This window comes from Littorina saxatilis, linkage group LG6, assembly GCF_037325665.1.
Source record: "Littorina saxatilis isolate snail1 linkage group LG6, US_GU_Lsax_2.0, whole genome shotgun sequence".
Classification (NCBI taxonomy): domain Eukaryota; kingdom Metazoa; phylum Mollusca; class Gastropoda; order Littorinimorpha; family Littorinidae; genus Littorina; species Littorina saxatilis.
In genome coordinates, this window is record NC_090250.1 from 37,976,282 (window position 1) to 37,995,612 (window position 19,331).

Below are 19,331 nucleotides of genomic sequence, written 5' to 3' on the forward strand. Positions count from 1 at the left end.
ACACTGCTGCTGCAGATGCGAAAACTTAACACATACACATGTATTTATGAACATTTTTTTATTTAAAAGGAGAAAAAGGTATGAAATAGAAGTATATATGAAGCATGGGCGCTAACAGAAAAAGGCACCATAGCAGTTAGCAAAAGAAAAAGAAACATATGCGCAAAAACAACAGGTGAATAAAAAATTTAAAAAACAATCGAAGTTTACTCAAGGTGGGGGCTGATATTTGTAAGTACAATGTGCTTTCATACAATATGAAGATCATCAAAGCCACATGTAAGTCTTTCTTTCCATGAGTACACACAGTCATTCTTCAGAGCTGGGTACCAGTCGAATCCATATTTTGTGGATGTTCTTTTTATTTCCAACTGAGTAATTTTACCATAAAAGTTGATTTAACTAATAAAGTGTGTTACAAAAGCATTTGCCTGCCCAGATTTCGAAGATTTTGAAGATTTCGTTCGGGACAATAATGCCCTATGGTCAGTTTATTATATATAATGGGAAGCCAGCAGTTAGAAACGGACGTCGACAGAACCAATGAAGGATGAACTTGTAAGATCATATATACCTGTGACTGAAAGTAACTAGTCATACAATTTCATGTTCACCTGAAAGAGAGTACATTTGGAGACTGAGACAACAGACAGACACATGCATGAGCATCAGTTGCATAGTGTCACACACACACACACCACCACCTCTCCCCCCCCTCTCTCTCCCTCTCTCCCTCTCTCCCTCTCCCTCTCTCTCTCTCTCTCTCTCTCTCTCTCTCTCTCTCTCTCTCTCTCTCTCTCTCTCTCTCTCTCTCTCTCTCTCTGCAGCACATTGCCAGTTAGAACACAGTAGGGTAAATAGATTCACTGTACCTGAGATGAACAACAATAATTGAAAACAAACTTGCATTGATACAATTTCTGCTCGTTCACTACATGGTTGGTGTTTTGTTCCGTTTTTGTTACGTTTCTCCTTCACTCCATACACAGAAAAAACAATGCAGATACATTACCTACATCTCTAAGCCATCCTACTTTGCTAACCCCCATCCCCCATTTAAAGTACCTGAATACAGTGGTCTGGTCAAGTTTCATAAACAACAACTACTCAATAAAATCACATCACTGAAGTCTACCCCTCATCTTTCACTGAGAAATCTGACCCTGACAGAATTGTTTTCCCTTTCAACTTAACTTGATTAAAGGTACGACCATTCCACCAACTTCATCCAGATAATACGCTCACTACACTACCATTAGGCATGGTTTAAAATCTGAGAAAACTTCCAAGACTTTGGCATGAACGGACAGCAGAGATCATATTTCATTATTTACCCATATACTCCGCAAGTAAGCTAACAACAACAACTCAGATGCACACACAAACTGATTTTTAAGATGGATTTCAAATAACAATGACAGCGACCACCCCAACCCCCTCCCTTTAAATTCAGCAAAAATCAGGTCTTAAAGAGAAGGGAGTCTTAAACTGGGGGGGGAAGGGGGTGGATGGGATAGAGCCACTTGTTAATTGTTTCTTGTTCACAAAAGCACTTATCAAAAAATTGCTCCAGGGGCTTGCAACGTAGTACAATATATAATGACCTTACTGGGAGAATGCAAGTTTCCAGTACAAAGAACGTAACATTTCTTACATACTGCTTGACTAAAATCTTTACAAACATTGACTATATTCTATACAAGAAACACTTAACAAGGGTAAAAGGAGAAACAGAATCCGTTAGTCGCCTCTTACGACATGCTGGGGAGCATCGGGTAAATTCTTCCCCCTAACCCGCGGTGGGTACCTTCTGATCTAAAAGCTGTACTCCTTTCACAATGGTACTCACTAACATACATCATGCAGTAAACAAACAAACAAACAAAATTGAATATGCACCGGATGATTTTTAACAATCAGCTGCATGCATACAAGCTGCCAAAGACATATTTTTCAACAATAACAAAACCAGAAATATTTTTTGCAAAAGGCTGAAATTCTCACCAGAAAAAAAGAAACAAATGCATTTAAAAGCTCTGAAAGAAAGGCTGAAGTTCTCACCACTGAAGTACTGAACTACGTCATAGTCAGCTCATGTGATTCTCAAAATGTCCAGATAATAAGACCATTAAGCTTCACAAACAATGTCGTATGTAGTTTCAACTGCATGTATCACAAAAAAACTAACATCATGTAAACTCAGACATCACAATATTCAGACATGGAATTCTCCAATCACTTCTCCTGAAATAACAGATTTAGTTAGAAAAGCTGTAGTTAATACCTACTTTTTAGTACGTTTATACTTATTTTTATAACAAAACAAACAAAAACACCATCTTTTCAGTCGGGCTTTAAAATTGATGAAAAATTGTAAATTTACATTGAAATCTCATGTCTGAATATTAGATGATTCAGTGCACCCAAACATGAACAATGAATGTTAAAGCACCAACATAGTTGTCTCTCTTCTCACTTTCACAGAAAGTTGCCAGGCTAATAAAACTGAATGAAAATGTAGTTACATGATTTGCAAGAGATGAGAAACCAAATTACTTCAGTGAAAAGCCATCACACATCCACATTGGTGGACCAAATTCATGCTTCATACACATCTTTCAGCAAATGGATTCGTGTGATTACCACACATATATGTGGGCAAATAATTACATCATATCAGGCACAAACTGAAATACGATACATTATGGAATACAGTATTACCTTGATATTGTGCTCTTAACACGTGCTTACGAGATACATTGAAGTAAAATATCTGTACATTAAGAATTTTCAAAGTTGGTGTTTTCATTATCAGTGTTACCATCAATGGAGGTGCTAGAACATTTCTTAATTCAATTCACCAGGAAAATAACGAGGCTGCTGATCAAGACAGCCTAATCATAAAAAGACAAAATCCTCCTTGAGCAAGTTTTATTGTTTATAACAATTATCACATGTGCCAACTTTCCCTTGGTTTTTGGTTCCTTTGAAATTACAATCCCACACATGCCATTAAAAAAAAAACCCACCCCATTGATCTTTCTCAAGCTATTATGGCAAATAACTTGTTTTGCTTTGTATCACAGTTTGCTGCTGGTTTTCTGCAATACCATGTACAGCAGTGCCTGCAATGTGTGGACCCTCCCATGAGAGGACACCTCCCTTAAAAGGACACCTTCTCTTGTCCCTTTTTACATTTAGTCAAGTTTTGACTAAATGTTTTAACATAGAGGGGGAATCGAGACGAGGGTCATGGTGTATGTGTGTATGTGTGTGTGTGTGTGTGTGTGTGTGTGTGTGTGTGTGCGTGTGTGTGTGTAGAGCGATTCAGAGTAAACTACTGGACCGATCTTTATGAAATTTGACATGAGAGTTCCTGGGTATGATATCCCCGGACGTTTTTTTTCATTTTTTCGATAAATGTCTTTGATGACGTCATATCCGGCTTTTTGTAAAACTTGAGACGGCACTGTCACACCCTCATTTTTCAATCAAATTGATAGAAAATTTGGCCAAGCAATCTTCGATGAAGGCTGGACTTCGGTATTGCATTTCAGCTTGGTGGCTTAAAAATTAATTAATGACTTTGGTCATTAAAAATCTGAAAATTGTAAAAAAAAATTTTTTTTTATAAAACGATCCAAATTTACGTTCATCTTATTCTTCATCATTTTCTGATTCCAAAAACATATAAATATGTTATATTTGGATTAAAAACAAGCTCTGAAAATTAAACAAATTAAAAATTATGATCAAAATTAAATTTTCGAAATCAATTTAAAAACACTTTCATCTTATTCCTTGTCGGTTCCTGATTAAAAAAACATATAGATATGATATGTTTGGATTAAAAACACGCTCAGAAAGTTAAAACGAAGAGAGGTACAGTAAAGCGTGCTATGAAGCACAGCGCAACCGCTACCGCGCCAAACAGGCTCGTCACTTTCACTGCCTTTTGCACTTGCGGCGGACTACGTTCAATTTCATTCTGTGAGTTCCACAGCTTGACTAAATGTAGTAATTTCGCCTTACGCGACTTGTTATATTATCTCTACCAAAATATACCTGTCATGAAAGGACACCTGCAATGCAGGGACACTTTTGGCTGGTCCCAAGGGTGTCCTTTCATCGCAGGTACCAGTGTACTCCTTACACCATAACTCTTTGTTCTGATCATTTAGAATGCAAAATCAGAAAATAATATATCCAGCTATTTACAATTCAATGACAAAATGGTGGTGGGGAAAATGGTTTTCTGATTAAGTACAATGCAACATGAAATCAAACACACAATCACTGCCTCTTGCAACATAAAAAATAAGCTGAGGTAAACTACACAAAATTCAACCTTTTCAAATATATCACACATGAAAAGAGGGAGAAAAAGAATGAGCAAGCTAGAAGCTTAGGTTAGCCAGATAAATTTACAAAATAACAGAAATGGCAGCAAAACAAAACAAACAGGATACGAAGCTACATTCTGAATCAAACACAGAACCAGAAAAGCAAAATGCTGCCTCTTAGAGTTAAATATTTGCGAGAAGCATGATGCACTTGGTTATAAAATCCACTAATTTCTACAGTACACTAGCTAGCAGACACGCATGTGTTACACTTGCACTTCTTGATTGTTCAACCTTCAGACAAGGCCAGCTAGCAGCGACTGGTTTACCCTGACCCGAGTGACGACAAAAAAAAGGGCAAAAACTCTTGTTCCCAGAGATGCCACCCGATTTGTGTCCCTTCTTGCAAGTCCATTAATTCTCAAGCATGACATATCGTCATCGTCCTGGAATTTTTGCATAACTCAATTCTTAGCGATTTTGATGTTTTTGCTTCAGACTAAGTAATTAGCATTCTCCATGACAAATATTCTCTAAAATATGATGGACATTTTGCATAATTTAAAATTATTTGTTATCTTTTTATCCATACAAGGTACCAATATAAACACTATTTCATAATAAAAATATTCAGTTTTGGCCTTCTGCTGAAAAGCTGTCTAAAGTGAGTAACGCCAAAATTCCATGGCGACGTTGATATGCTGCTTGTGTCAACAATGCTCTCACCTACAGGCAAGATTTAGGATGATAAATATACACGCATGCAGATCCTTCTGTGAAAAGTCTACTTCTTCTTCATCACCATTCACTCAGTAACTCAGGAGGCCCTGATGAATTATGGCAGTATGCTGGAGGCTCTCCAAAGGCCTGAAAGGCTTCTCCCTCATCGGCATGTCAGCTGGCCTGGTCTCTGCTCGCAATTTCCAGTATGTCGGACCGTCCCACAGGAAGTGTTTCACTGCCATTAGAGATGTCACAGGGGCACACCACTGAATCTTCCGAATGGAACTTTGTGAAAATGTTACGCCAAAGTCTGCAGATTATGAAAATCAGAATAAAGGAGAGAGGAATTAGAAGACAGCTGAAAGAGCTGCCATCTAAATGAGCGTCCGGTCTTTCAAGCTCTTTTCCAGCTAGATCTTTAGCTTTATGCTATGTTAACAGTACGTACCATGTCACAGGCTTAATCTAGACAGGCACACACATGTTCAAAAGCACTTACGGCAAAGTTCGTCACTAAAAGTCCGTTTTGGGGACGATTTCAGTCATTTTCGGTTTTTAGCAGTCTTGCACTGTTAACTATGTCTACTTCCATTACCTGCACTTCATAAGAAAACAGACAAAATTGAAGAAGAGGGGGCGAGACTGCTTCAAGGTTGGTTGGCTGGTTATTATTGTTTATCGTCTCTTCAGCAGTTACTGCTATTCGAGACCGATGTAAGTCTGTTCAAGGGCTGAAGTCTGAGTTGTGTCCCTTCTTTGAGGTTCGTCATCACTCTGATGCCTGATCGACCTGCTTCAAATCAATGTTGCATGTCCGTAGCATTTTGCTTTTTGTGTGTTCACAGTACATTCAGCCACAAGCAAGATCTACAAAGGCAAGCAAGTGTACAAACACACAATAAATGCTGGAAAAAAATGAAGAAGACTTCTGCAAGAGCTGTTGTTTGGATTGCTTCCCTTATTCTAAGTTCATCAACTCTTCCTCTTGAGTTGTGTCACAGCAACGTTGCCTGTCCATATTCAAGCTTTGTATAGAAATCTCCGAGTCACAGGCAAGATCTACAAGGGCAAGCATGCATTCAATCTAATGCACATACTGGTGAAAACATAGTATAGCTAACAGCATCAAGCGAAGTGATGCAAGCTAGGCCGCTGGGAGTCTGCAGTTCCTAGGCCGCTGGGAGTCTGCAGTTCCTAGGCCGCTGGGAGTCTGCAGTTCCTAGGCCGCTGGGAGTCTGCAGTTCCTAGGCCGCTGGGAGTCTGCAGTTTCTAGGCCGCTGGGAGTCTGCAGTTCTGCCGTTTAACTCTTCTTGAATATGATAACAAAGCCTACATTGCCCTTGCTTTAAATGGTATGCATGAGTGGGCTTTTACATACATGTAAACAGCATGGTCTGCCTAAAATCACAAGATCAACAGATTTCTTATTGTCTTGCATGTTCAGCTTTCCACTTCATCGCGAAGTCCTCCAGTTGCTTTTCTGCTGTAAAATTTCGCAACGGAAAGTGAAAGCTTTGCAGACAGTGCAGGAGATCCGAAAGGCCCTTTCCTTCATGAAGAGCTTCTTTCAGTACTTTGTACGTGGGCCCATCACCTGGGCTACTGCTGGAGTTGGGTAGGAGTCTGAAAGAAGAGAAGAAAATGTTCTTGTTCTACTTTTAAGGTTAAACATTAAGACCACAACCTCAATCTTCTGACTAAACTCCATGCAGGCACTAATTGTTCCTGTTCGCTAAGCAAGCATAAAAGGTCTGAAGAGTTGTGTCCATTTTCTGCTATGACAGGTAAAGATTGATACTGTGATGTGAGCACAGCTTAGATTTGGCGGGTGATCAGGGCTGAGGGGCACACAACGAAACTGGTTAACACCCAAATGGGCGGTAGGCAGCCGCAGACGCAGGGTCCGATTAGGTGAAATTGAGATTTGTTGTGATTACAACCAATCAGACCCTGCGGCTTGCTCCCATCCACCGACCCAGTTTGGTGCATAGCACCCAGTTTTCTTTCGTGCACCTCAGCCCTGATAGCTCAAGCAGACCTGGGAACCCCTGTTTTGCACTTTGAGTATTCTCAAACAAACTTGGTGTATTTTCAAAAAAATGAGCGTACTCCACACAGCGTTTGCACATCCATGATTAAAACATGCCTCATGCGCGTCCGTCACACCGTTAATTAAGTTTACCTATACATTTAAAACAAATGCTTTTTTCAATTTTTACTGACAAAAACTGTACCGTATTTGACGGACTACAAGCCGCCACCTTAAAAAAAAATCGCATTGAGGCTTATTAAAAGATGCGGCTAAAACGTTACCTAAACTTGAATAGCATTCACCTAATGGAAGTTGCCGCGGATTTTCATTTCGCTCGATTAGCGATTACCGGTACTTTATTAGCTCTCTACTCAAGACTCGGCGCTTTTCTCTTTCTTTCGCGAATCTTCGTTTGTCAACAAGTCGTCGTGACAAGCGTACAGAGAAACACCGGATGTATCAGGATCTCGCGCACGTGAGATTTCGTTTTTTTGTGTCTCGCGATAGTTGGAGGAGCGAGAGCCGCCATGTTGTGTTTTCGTCTGCTCGAAATGTGCGCAAAAGTCGGGCCCGGTAGCTCAGTTGGTAGAGCACTGGACTTGTGATCGGAAGGTCGCAGGTTCGAATTCGGGCCGGGACGGACACGGGTCAACTTTATGTGCAGACCCAGAGACGGAAGCCATGTCCCACCCCCGTGTCATCACAATGGCACAGGATGGGCTTGTGAAGAAAAGTAGTCTAGGAATTTTTCTCGTCGTATTTTTTCCCCACTGACCGTACTGAGCGTATTCTCGACAACCATGCGTACAAAATACAGCGAAATCGTATGGGTTCCCAGGTCTGCTCAAGTGACAGAAAAATGAGCATGCAGCTCTTCAGTGCCATACACACACACACACACACACACGTACAACTTTCCTTTCCTTTCCTTTATTTGGTGTTTAACGTCGTTTTCAACCGTTCAAGGTTATATCGCGACGGGCACACGTACAACGCACACACACACCCACACACGAACTCTCTCTAATAAAATTAGGTACTTCATACTCACATGTATTCTAATGACTTCACATCATCTGTGTTCCAATTCACTAGTCGCTGGGCAACGTCATGCCAAGAAATTCGGTCTAAGCTGTACTTTTGGTCGAACATCTTTGTGAATTGTTCAAGTTCGTTCAAAGAATTCAAAAATTCTTTAAGTGCATTTCTTTGGTCATTTCCTGGAACAGAAGTGGAAACAAGCCTTAATACAGATTCCTAAGATTCCATAGTGTTTTGCAAAATAATGTATATTTAGTCAAACACAGTACTACACTATAATTTTACCCTTGTGTTCATTGAAACACAAAACAGTTTTGAAATAATAAAAATACAGATATACACAGCATTTTCTTGGAAGACAAATCTTTACAATACTTCTTCTTCTGCATTCCCACAAATCTTAACTATACAGAATGGGCCACAAAACATTGGGATTACAATCTCCAATTTTGTATGCTGTCCTACAGGGTGACCCCCAAAAAAGAGTACCCAAACAAAACGTCATAAATTGACCAAAAATAAAACAATCTTCATAAAATTTATTTACACACACAAGTAGCCTCTGCATGATTTGCACAGAAAATTTTAGCGTTCTAGCTTGTCTTTCAGGAAAGTTATGCTCATTCTACAGAACATGCTCCAAATGGCCTCCGCGCCGCTGCAGGCAAACTTGAACTCGCCGCGCAAAGTTATCAATCACCCGCGAATGGTTGTTGTGATGGCTCTCTTGAGTTCTGTGATTGTCTGTGGGTTGTTCCTGTAGACGTTGTCTTTCAGGAACCCCCAAAGATAGAAATCTGGGGGATTTAAATCCGGGGGAGGCCATTTGGAGCATGTTCTGTAGAATGAGCATAACTTTCCTGAAAGACAAGCTAGAATGCTAAAATTTTCTGTGCAAATCATGCAGAGGCTACTTGTGTGTGTAAATAAATTATATGAAGATTGTTTTTTTTGTGTTCAATTTAAGACGTTTTGTTTGGGTACTCTTTTTTTTGGGTCACCCTGTATTAAAAATAGAAAAGCAAGAGAAACAAGTTTTGACATTTCTGTTCCCAACTACAGGATTCCTATCTGTGCATTGAAAACATCATCCACTCTTCTTGGAAGATATGAAGAAAACATTATGAGAAAACCGAGAAGGAAATACATCAACCAGAACAGATAAAAAATTTAGTTGCTTAAATTATAAGACAACACAAATCATGAGGGAGAAAAAAATCCCTGCTCTCATGCTAATAACTCGAATAAAAACGTTAAAGGCACAGTGCAGCTCACAGCCTTCGTTTTGCGTTTGTGTTGCAGCTGAGTGCATTTACAGTTCAAAAATCCTCCTATGGTAGTAAAACAAACCCAAAACTACCCAACGACGACATCTGTGAAGCTCGACAGTTTCTTGTTCACGCGAGTGCATAAATTAACCTAGTTATTACGTGGTGTTTGGTCGGAGTTCGATTCAACTGAGTGATTCCGGCCTCCATTTTGTTTTACACAAACTCATGATGACGTCCGACATAGTTTGCTAGTGACGTGTCTTTTTGTGCATGATGTGGTGATCTACCTGATCTAAATTTAGATCCAAAAATAGGCCAAGACCAGCCGGGTCTGAGTACGAAATTAATTCGTAAAAAAATCGCAGTTCTTGACTCTTTGGGTGCAAGTCAATGAAACTTTAGTAGTTCTTCTAACGGATAGCTGCCTGAAGTATGACTAAAAGCCCCAGGGGCTCCGTGCACCTGGATTTGACAAGTTCAGTATCTTTAATGGCATTGTCAGCAGGAATAATTATCTTCTTTCAATCAAGACTGAATACATTAACTAAAATGTAATCACCTGTCTGCTCCTCAGAATTATGCAACACTCCTTGGATGTGCACCTCAGCCTCTGAAAAATATTATTTTACCAATCATATTTCAAACTTTATTCTTCTTCTTCTTCGTTCATGGGCTGAAACTCCCACGTACACTCGTGTTTTTACACGAGTGGATTTTTACGTGTATGACCGCTTTTACCCCGCCATTTAGGCATCCATACGCCGTTTTCAGAGGAAGCATGCTGGGTATTTTCGTGTTTCTATAACGCACCCAATTCTGACATGGATTACAGGATCTTTTTCGTGCGCACTTGGTCTTGTGCTTGCGTGTACACACGGGGGTGTTTGGACACCGAGGAGAGTCTGCACACAAAGTTGACTCTGAGAAATAAATCTCTCGCCGAACGTGGGGACGAACTAAAGCTGACAGCGGCCAACTGGATACAAATCCAGCGCGCTACCGACTGAGCTACATCCCCGCCCCAAACTTTATTCAATCAGCCTCTGAAAATATTATTTTACATATCAGTTTTCAACCTTCCTTCAATTAATCCTAGACAATCCAAATTTTCCAGACACATTTTCTAGTTGGTGTTGCGTTGCTCACGATTACAATCAATGAAAAAAATGACTTTTATTCTTCTTTTTCTTCTTTATCCATCGTTTGAACCTCAAATGTTAAATGGTTTTTCCGTTTGTGACAGTTTTTACCCGCAATTTAAGTAGCCATACGCCGCTTTCAGGGGAGAAATGACAGAATGACAATTTTTTATATATATTATAAAAGCTGACCATGTGAACAAAAATTAAAATTTTTGGTGACTGCTGCAGTACAGCAACGCTCCATCATGCTTGACAGCAGATAGGTTTGATAGGCACTCAGGAATAGTTGCTGCCGTGTGTTGACAAAACCGAATAAGTCCACTGAAGCTACTTCCGAGAAAAACGACTTTTACTGTTTGATAAAATGTCTCAAAAGTGATGATTATCTAGATCAACCCACCGAGATAATAAGATACATAGCATTAATTTACGTTTAAAACTCGATTTTCATAATAATCTGATGGATGGATTTGGTTTTGTTGGGCATTTTGTGGACTCAGTTGGTTTTACCACTTTTTCGCCCAACATCAGATCTAACAAAAAATGGGCAGATCTGAGCAAGCGGACTTACTTGGTTTTACCAAAATATTTGGAAGAAGAAGAAGTCTTGTCAAGAGAAATGACAAAACAGAGAAAATAACACTACGAATTTTCACAAGATGGAAAGAGAGAGAGAGAGAGAGAGAGGGAGAGAGAGAGGGAGCAGACATGGGATTCAGAAAAAGTGATAATTAAGGAAAAAGAACGTGGGGGTCTGGGGGCTGCAGAAGGCCCCCAGTAGGGTCCAGGGGCAACCCTGGTCGGGGTCTGGGGGCTTCGCCCCCAGAAGCAGAAGCTGAAGGTTTTTAGTGTTTTAGACACACAAAAATGGCCCTGAAATGTATATTTCAGCTTAATCATAGAGCTTCTATATCAATGGCAATAACAACAATTCAAACAGCAGGGAAACATATGAAAGAAAATTGATTTTTTTTTTTTACCTCACCTTGAATTAAAGCAGAACTGTTTTCCATGAGTAGAAAATAGTTTGTCAGAGTCCACGGCAAGTTGATTTTAGCAAAAGCATCGCCAACTTTCACGTCTTGTGTCTTCTGGCCTTTCTCGTCTTTCCAGCTCAATGATACAACTTCATCGAGCCAGTCGAATCTCCAGAGATTTTTCTTGTACTTCTGCTGGTCAATTTCCCGGGCTAGAACGGTTTCATCTCGCTTTAGCTTCCTCATCATTTTGGCAGGTGGCTCGAAGCGATGTAAAAATGGCGCCGAATCATTCTCATACGGTATGCTTATACTGAATCCCCGATAGCTACGTTGAAACGGTGACTGTAGGAGACAAAGAGCGCGTTCCCATACGGATCGACCAGCAACAGTCTGACCGTTTTAGGAACCAACCGTTCAAGAATAGTATGGAATGGAGCGTCGCGATCAGCGGACCGGCCAAAAAACTTGGGTCTATACCTACATATACCCCCAAATTTTCTCAGCGGATTTGCACGAATCTCAAGAATGATCCCTGGAGCCTAAAAATTTACGGAATTCCGTAAATTTACGGAAGAATCCCATGTCTGAGAGAGAGACAGAGAGAGACAGAGAGAGAAAGAGAGAGAGAGAAAGAGAGAGAGAGAGAGAGAGAGAGAGAGAGAGAGAGAGAGAGAGAGAGAGAGAGAGAAAGCAGGAGTGGGGGGGGGGGGGAGAGCGGGAGGGAGGGATGGAGGGAGAAAGAGAAATAAAGGGAGGGAGGGAGATAGATAGATGGAAGGAGGGGTTGAGAGGAGGAGAAAGAGAGGGAAGGTGAGAGGGAGGGGAGAGAGAGAGAAAGAGAAGAGCTATGGAGGGAGAGAGAGGGAGGGAAGGAGGGAGTTAGTGGGAGGGATAGAGGGAGGGAGGAGAGAGAGAGGGAAGGAGAGACTTAGTGGGATTGAGGGAGGGAGGGAAGAAGAGAGAGAGAGGGAGAGAGAGAGGGAGTGTGGGAGAGATGGAGGGAGGGAGAGAGAGAAGAGAGGGGAGAGAGGGAGGGAGGGAGGAAAAGAAATAGTGGGATGGAGGGAGAGAGAGAGGAGGGAGGGGTGAGAGAGAGGAGGGAGGGGTGAGAGAGGGGGGAGGAAGAGAGAGGGAGATAGAGTAGAGAGGGGAGGGAGGGAGGGAGGGAAGAAGAAAGAGAGGGAGAGAGGGGGGGAAGGAAGTGTGGGAAGGATGAAAGGAGGGAGAAAGAAGAGAGGGGAGAGAGGGAGGGAGGGAGGGAGGGAGGGAAAGAGATAGTAAGTAGGATGGAGGGAGAGAGATAGGATGGAGGGAGTGAGAGAGGGGGAGGGAGATAGGGAGAGAGAGAGGGGGGGAGGGAGGGAGAGAGAGAGTGGGATGAAGGTACAGAGGGGAGGAAGAGAGAGGGAAGAAGGGAGGTAGAGAAAAGTCGATTGTTGGCGGTAGGGAGGGAGGGAAGTAGTAATATATAATAGAGAGGTAGGGAGGAAGGGGGAGGGAGAGAAAGGGATGACGGAAGAGAGGGAGGAGGAGAGAGCGAAAGGGAGGGAGGGATAGAGAGAGTGATGGAGGGAGGGAAATAGAGAACTTTGAACTTTATTACAGGAAAGATAGCATTAGGTCCGTAGGACCTTTCTTACAGCTAGTCCTGATCTAAGCAAACAAAATGGTTATAATCGAAATGGGAATACATAGGAACAAACTTTTTATGATGAAACGCAGACACACGCAATAATAGTAATATAAGAATAAGATCATTCTTTACAGACATGTACATGTATGTGATATACAGATATCACAATACGGGCAATACAACCATACATTATCAGAACACACACCAAGTTGACGCAAGACACACACATGCACATTTCAGAAGGATAGAAGGCATAGAGAGAGAGAGGAAGAGGGAGAGAGATAGCGAGAGAGGGATATAAAGAGAGATGGAAGGAGAGAAAGAGAGAGGTAGGGAGGGAGAGAGGGAGACAAGGATCGTCAGGAGAATCATTTAGAGAAGAAAATGTTTGAAATAAAACATCATAAGATGACGTCATTTTGTCTCGCCTTATCAAATTACGTCATTTGTGTGTTCTAAACTTTAAATGACGTCATTTGTGTGTTCGAAACTTTAAATGACGTCTTTTTTGTATGAGTCCTCTGACAAGAATTTTGAAACTACCATTATACAAAAATTGGGAACCCCTTGGACTTACTTGGTTTTTCCAAAACATTCATGTACACTTAAAAAATTGCTTTTGGTAGTGGACTTACTTGTTTATATCTGCTTATCTAAGCACTCTAAAAAGTAGAAATTAACACAAAAGATGCGCATTGATTTTTACTTTTTGATGAACAAAAAATATCATTTTTGAAAAAAATGAACTTACTCGGTTTTGTCAGCACACGGCAGAGTTGCTGTTACTTGCAAAGAGCATACAAATTACAAATTGTTCTCTTGTATTTACATGACTAGCATAATCCGACACAAGTGATTATACTCAAATGAGCCTTTTACAGTACTTGCAACAATATTTGTTCTGTCCTGGGGAAAAGGCATGAATTTAAATTTGTGTATGTGTGTTTTTTTAAGTCTTTTTGGAAAGTTGTACTAATCTTTTTAGAGAATGATTTAAATTCTCAGGTATATTTGCCTTTGTCATGATAGCATACAATACACCCTGAAAGTACATGTATTCAAAAAATTTTCTTAATTCATTTGTATTCTCTCCCGACAACGCAAGGGAAGAAAGTGCCAGGGGAGGTAATCGTACCATGCTTTTGTTTGATAACGATTCCGGGATCAATGCTTTAGAATACGACAAAACACAACACATTAGGAAGAAAAATATCACCTTGATGCTTTTTACTGAGGCCCATACACAACACGGGCTTCGGCTCTGCTTCTGAAACGCACCGTGACACAAACAAAATTATCACCCTGACATGGCTTCAATGTGCCTGGTTTTTGACTACGTAATACTAATAGATAAACATGGCAACTTCAACAGTATTTTCATCAGGTCAAGTCATTTTGGGGGGATAAATTTGGTCAATACACTACTGCAGCCATCACTTTTTTATTATTACAAGAAGCAGTAAACTTGTAATGTACAACAGAGTTCAGTGAATAATCCAATTTTTTGTTTGTTTTAATTTTAGCATCTGCACAAGAAGGGATGGCAATTTTATTATGATTCTTGTATTCCCAATTAACCCAATGCCCCCTGAACCGCCCGGCATGGCCCGCTGGAAGTGCCCTATGAAATCCCTGAAACGCCCGGCATGGCCCGCTAAACACTAGGTCACCTACTTTCACTTTCGCTTTGAGCCTTACCCATAAGGCCTTGCGACCGGATGTGATTAATGCACTTCCTTCCGGCTGCTTCATTCTGGCGTTTGCAGAGTTTGAATCGATGCGATAGTGTGTTCGCTGTGAATTTTCAAAGTTTGAGATTTTTTTGGCTGACATAATGGCGTTGAACGAAGGTTTGGAAGTATGGTGTTCGATCATGGGGAACTCAGATGACGATTCTGACACGCCTTTTGAAGGTTTTCTACTTGAAGAGGTGAAAGGGGATGAGTCTTGACATCGATCTGGGTGTTGTTATTCGACAACAGGACTTTCGGGAGGATTTTTCTGGGAGTTTCAACATATATTGGTGTAAATGAGGACTGAAGGCTGACACGTTGGACGTTTTTGAAGAACACTTGCTGGATTGTTTTTTTTAAACAACATTTATTACATCGGAAGTGGACAGAACATACTTGCATATGAAACTATAGTGTATTCTCGAGTTATTCTGCCATCTTCTATATAAATGTGAGTACTCTATGATTTTACATGAATTGTTTTGTTTTGTATGTGTGCATGTTGTGCGGAGTAGTTTCCCTTTGCTCAGGATTAAGAAGGCTGCCTGCCATTTTTTTGTCAGGGGGCATTGGGTTAAGCATTGAAATCTAGCAGCTCTTAAAAATGTGTAACAAATCTGGAAATGGGATGGGGGTGGGGGTAGGAGTCCCATCCTGAAACTCACGTCTAGTTTGCAAGGCGTTCTCCTCTTTTGAATTGTCTCCAGGTGCTGGGAATGGCACCTCCCTCACTACCTGATGGGAGGTTACAGCCGAAGGTTGTGCACTTGCACCTTCTTCTACTTCTTCTTGTCGATCACTTGCACCTGTATACGCCTCTTTTTCTTTCCGCCCACCAGGAATGGACTGGCTCACAGGAGACTCCACTGATGCCCCACTTGTCTTGCTGATCAATGGGGAATCTGCACCAATTTCTGAAAAAGAAAAAGAAAATGACAGTTACCATTGACTATTCAAGGACTCTAAAACATTTGCGTTACTTTCCAGGTCATGTTGCAATACCTTGCTGCTGGAAATAAAAAACAGAAAGAGCAATTTTCCACAGAGAGTCTTTCCTGTTCTGAGCTGTCGAGTTTCTTGTTTTATTTATATTGTGAGGAAATAGCCCTACGGATCACCAAGACAACCATTCTAAAAGTTGCATGCGTGTGATTGAGTGAGTTCACTCAGCTTGACGTGATTCTCATGTGAAGTAATTGACGATATTGCAACGGTACTGGATGGAAGCAGTGAGCAGACGTAACTTTTCGATTCGCCCAGACAATAAGTTCCTTAATTCTATTGATATCGATGTACGGAAGCTATTTGATAAAATGCTAGGCTTCTTTGCGTCAAGAACGATTCCAAGACATAGTTAGTTAGTATCTTTTACCGGAAAACGAAGTCTTATAAATTAAGAGAGTATCGGATTAGTTGCCCGAAGATAGTGATTCAGGGTCAAAGGTCGCCATAGCGCATGATTTATGCGAAATAGTCCAGAGATTTAGGGTGTATACAATGTTTCGAATTTCGCGCGTTCGGGACTCCATGTCTATCGGGAGCATTTCTAACCTTTCATTTCAAGCGTAAGGAACTTTTATTTATTTTAATAGATTCCTCTTTGCCGATCGGGAGTATAGCTTTCTTTTCTTTTACAAAGTAGATCACTCTTTGCCGATCGAGAGTGTAGGTTTTATTCTAGTTTTACTTGTAGGTACTCCTTGCCAATCGGGAGTATAGATACGTAATAGCTTTCAGTATTAACATAAGCGCTAACCCTCTTTAACCCCTTCACTGCCACAGTATAACAGCATTTTGGTATTGCTGTGCACCAGGGCAAATTTTGCTTTCTTCGGTAGGTTCACTAATCTGTTCACTGCTCAATCATTTATTGAGATATCTCTTAGATCTTTGGCATGTGGTTTGCTTACACCCTTGGCTATTATGTGATAACATGATCATTGGACTTTGTTTGTGATTGTTATAGTAAAAATCGATATAATGACCATTTTTGTCAAAGATTACAGTTTTCAAACTTTCACACACACACTGCAGCACGTAAAACCGCAGAAAACACAGCTAAAACTGGTGTCAAACATCAGGTACTCACATTACAGCCCATAACAGTATTCTTCTGTGTGGTAATCCATAAATCACTTCTTGTAGAGCTTCCAGAACACTGTATCATTTGAGAACAGGTCTACGAGTTGATGTCCGACTTTCGGCCGCCATTTTGAATCATATAGATCGGAAAAAACTTCTAAAAATGTTTTTACCACGTGGAACTAACTTGTCTGAATGGTCAATGGGAAAGAACTGTGTTTAAACCCCTACAAGAAGTTGGACAGTGGTTACCTCCCATTTAGTTTTCACAAATGTCCTGAAAAGTGCTGATGTAAATGCCACGTACCTAGTACGTGTATGGGCGTATGACAAACCAAACATGACCACGTACCTAGTACGTGCTGGGCAGTGAAGGGGTTAACCTTAAGAATCTTTCTGTGAATTTCGGGCCATCCATTAGTTGGTGCGCCCATGTAGACAGGTGACGTTATAATAAAATACGAGAGACTAGACAGACTGAGACGGAACAGGACAAGAGAGAGCGAGAGAGAAAGACAGAGAGAGGAAGGATGCCAGTTTGTTCGATTTTAATAGTGTGACAGAATGAATTAAAGAATTGATAAGCGTTCAACCAAAGAGTGTGGGCTACTTTCTTTGAGAGTGAGAGGCTGAAGTTGATAAAAGTGTATTGCTGACTGCATCAGGGATTTAGGGGGGAACAGAAAATATTCTTACAACAACACAAACACAACGCGAGGTCACAGACAAACAATAACACAGCTAAGAAACATTCTGTACAACTCCCCGGGCAGCCCCGGTTATAATCAAAACTGACACAATATGCAGATGCAGCCATGCAATTGATAAAAAGATGTGACAAACACATTGCAAGTTTTCTCTTTGGTCAGGAGCACCAAAGAATTCCCTTCTAGCCTTGTTCTTGACAGTGTCACTCTGATCGAATTTTGAGTGTTCTCAAGAAGTTTTTCTCCAGCTAACTGCAGTTGAGAAAACAGAAAGGGGATAAAATATAGGTAGACATGCCAACCCTTGTGGAATCTCGTGTATCAATTTACATTTGGGGGGGAATTTTCAGTGTAGCAAAAGGTGTTTTAGTGTAGCATTGTCTAACATTTATGAACACATCCACATTTAGGCTATTTTGCCCAAGAATATATACATTTTAAAAAAAATTCAATTTAGAAAAAAAGCAACATAATGGCGAAAAAAAGTGTCTGCAGTGCCACTTTTCAGTGTTGACAATGTTTTATGCCACAAATTCTGACCGCGTGAGAATCAGAAATGAGTGCCAGGACTCACAAGAAAGAGCAAACTGTTACATACTTGTGATTACTTGTACAAGGGTAGTAATTCTAACCTTGGCATAACAGCATAGCAATTTGCCTTCTAACATAGCACGCTTCTCTGAAAGCGTAGAAGAGTTGGCAGCTCCGAATAGGATAGCATGTTTATCTTGCAGTGTGGACGGCACAGCATACAATTAAGCAGCGTGACAACTTAAATTACTAGCATATTCTCCGGGTCACTGTGGTGACCCTTCAAACGAAAGTTGATGCTGCTTAATTGTCCATAGATCTTTGAGTTGTGTTTGTAACAAGATGACAAAATAAGCACGACAGTAAAGCTTGAAGAACTCACCAGATGAATTTTCTGAGGACGAAGGGGAGCTTTGATTGCTAGTGATCACCCTCCCACGCTGCCTTCTCATACACACACAGGCTACCACAATGACCACAACGATGGTTGCTGCCACAAACAAAAAAAGTCAGAACTTTGAAAGGTGTTAAATTAATTATAAGCACGACAGATCATTCAAGAGAAAACAAAAACAACAAGGATTTGTCTATAGTACGTTTAACCATAGGCTAAACAAAACATTCACAAGTATGACAACTTAATGGTCCATGTGGTCAATATTTGACTAAATGTAATCCGGCAGTAGACAATCAATTGATTAATTTGTTCATTACAATTCCAATAAACATTGAAATCCCAAGAACAGATTAAAAAAAAATTAAAAATGCACGCAAGACGCTACTTGAGTCCTTAAGGCGACAGGGAGAAAGTTGACGAAAAAGTATTGGGACTTATAGTCCCGAAAATACCATTTTAAATGTGAAAGACAGCAATAGACGACAATCGGAAATAACTCTTGTCAGGTTGATATGGGCTGTGAAAGAGTAATGTTTTTCGTGGAAACATTTGAGAAAGTTTTCCCACATGATATTATGTGGATGGGGACCAAACACACCCCATGGTAGTGACTGGCCTATAATGTCACATGGGAATGCTTGCCCTAATTTTTTCAAGAGAAACAACTCTTTCACAGCCCATACAAATTAGACAGATTTATTTCCAGAATTCGACTT

General features: G+C 40.6%; 2 protein-coding genes across 2 annotated transcripts in view; one reads left to right on the forward strand and one right to left on the reverse strand.

The window, feature by feature from the left end:
* Window positions 1-19,331, forward strand: part of LOC138969160 (protein unc-50 homolog) — a 59,746-nt gene that overhangs the window by 2,003 nt on the left and 38,412 nt on the right. The gene's annotated exons all lie outside the window — the stretch shown is intronic.
* Window positions 44-19,331, reverse strand: part of LOC138969158 (uncharacterized) — a 35,232-nt gene continuing 15,944 nt past the window's right edge. Inside the window, exons 7-12 of the mRNA XM_070341880.1 lie at window positions 18,601-18,708; window positions 15,564-15,812; window positions 14,382-14,432; window positions 9,970-10,020; window positions 8,150-8,318; window positions 44-6,689 (exon numbers count right to left, since the gene is read on the reverse strand). Of these exons, the coding sequence (XP_070197981.1) occupies window positions 6,491-6,689; window positions 8,150-8,318; window positions 9,970-10,020; window positions 14,382-14,432; window positions 15,564-15,812; window positions 18,601-18,708 (827 nt within the window). The 3' untranslated portion in view covers window positions 44-6,490. The remainder of the gene's footprint in view (window positions 6,690-8,149; window positions 8,319-9,969; window positions 10,021-14,381; window positions 14,433-15,563; window positions 15,813-18,600; window positions 18,709-19,331) is intronic.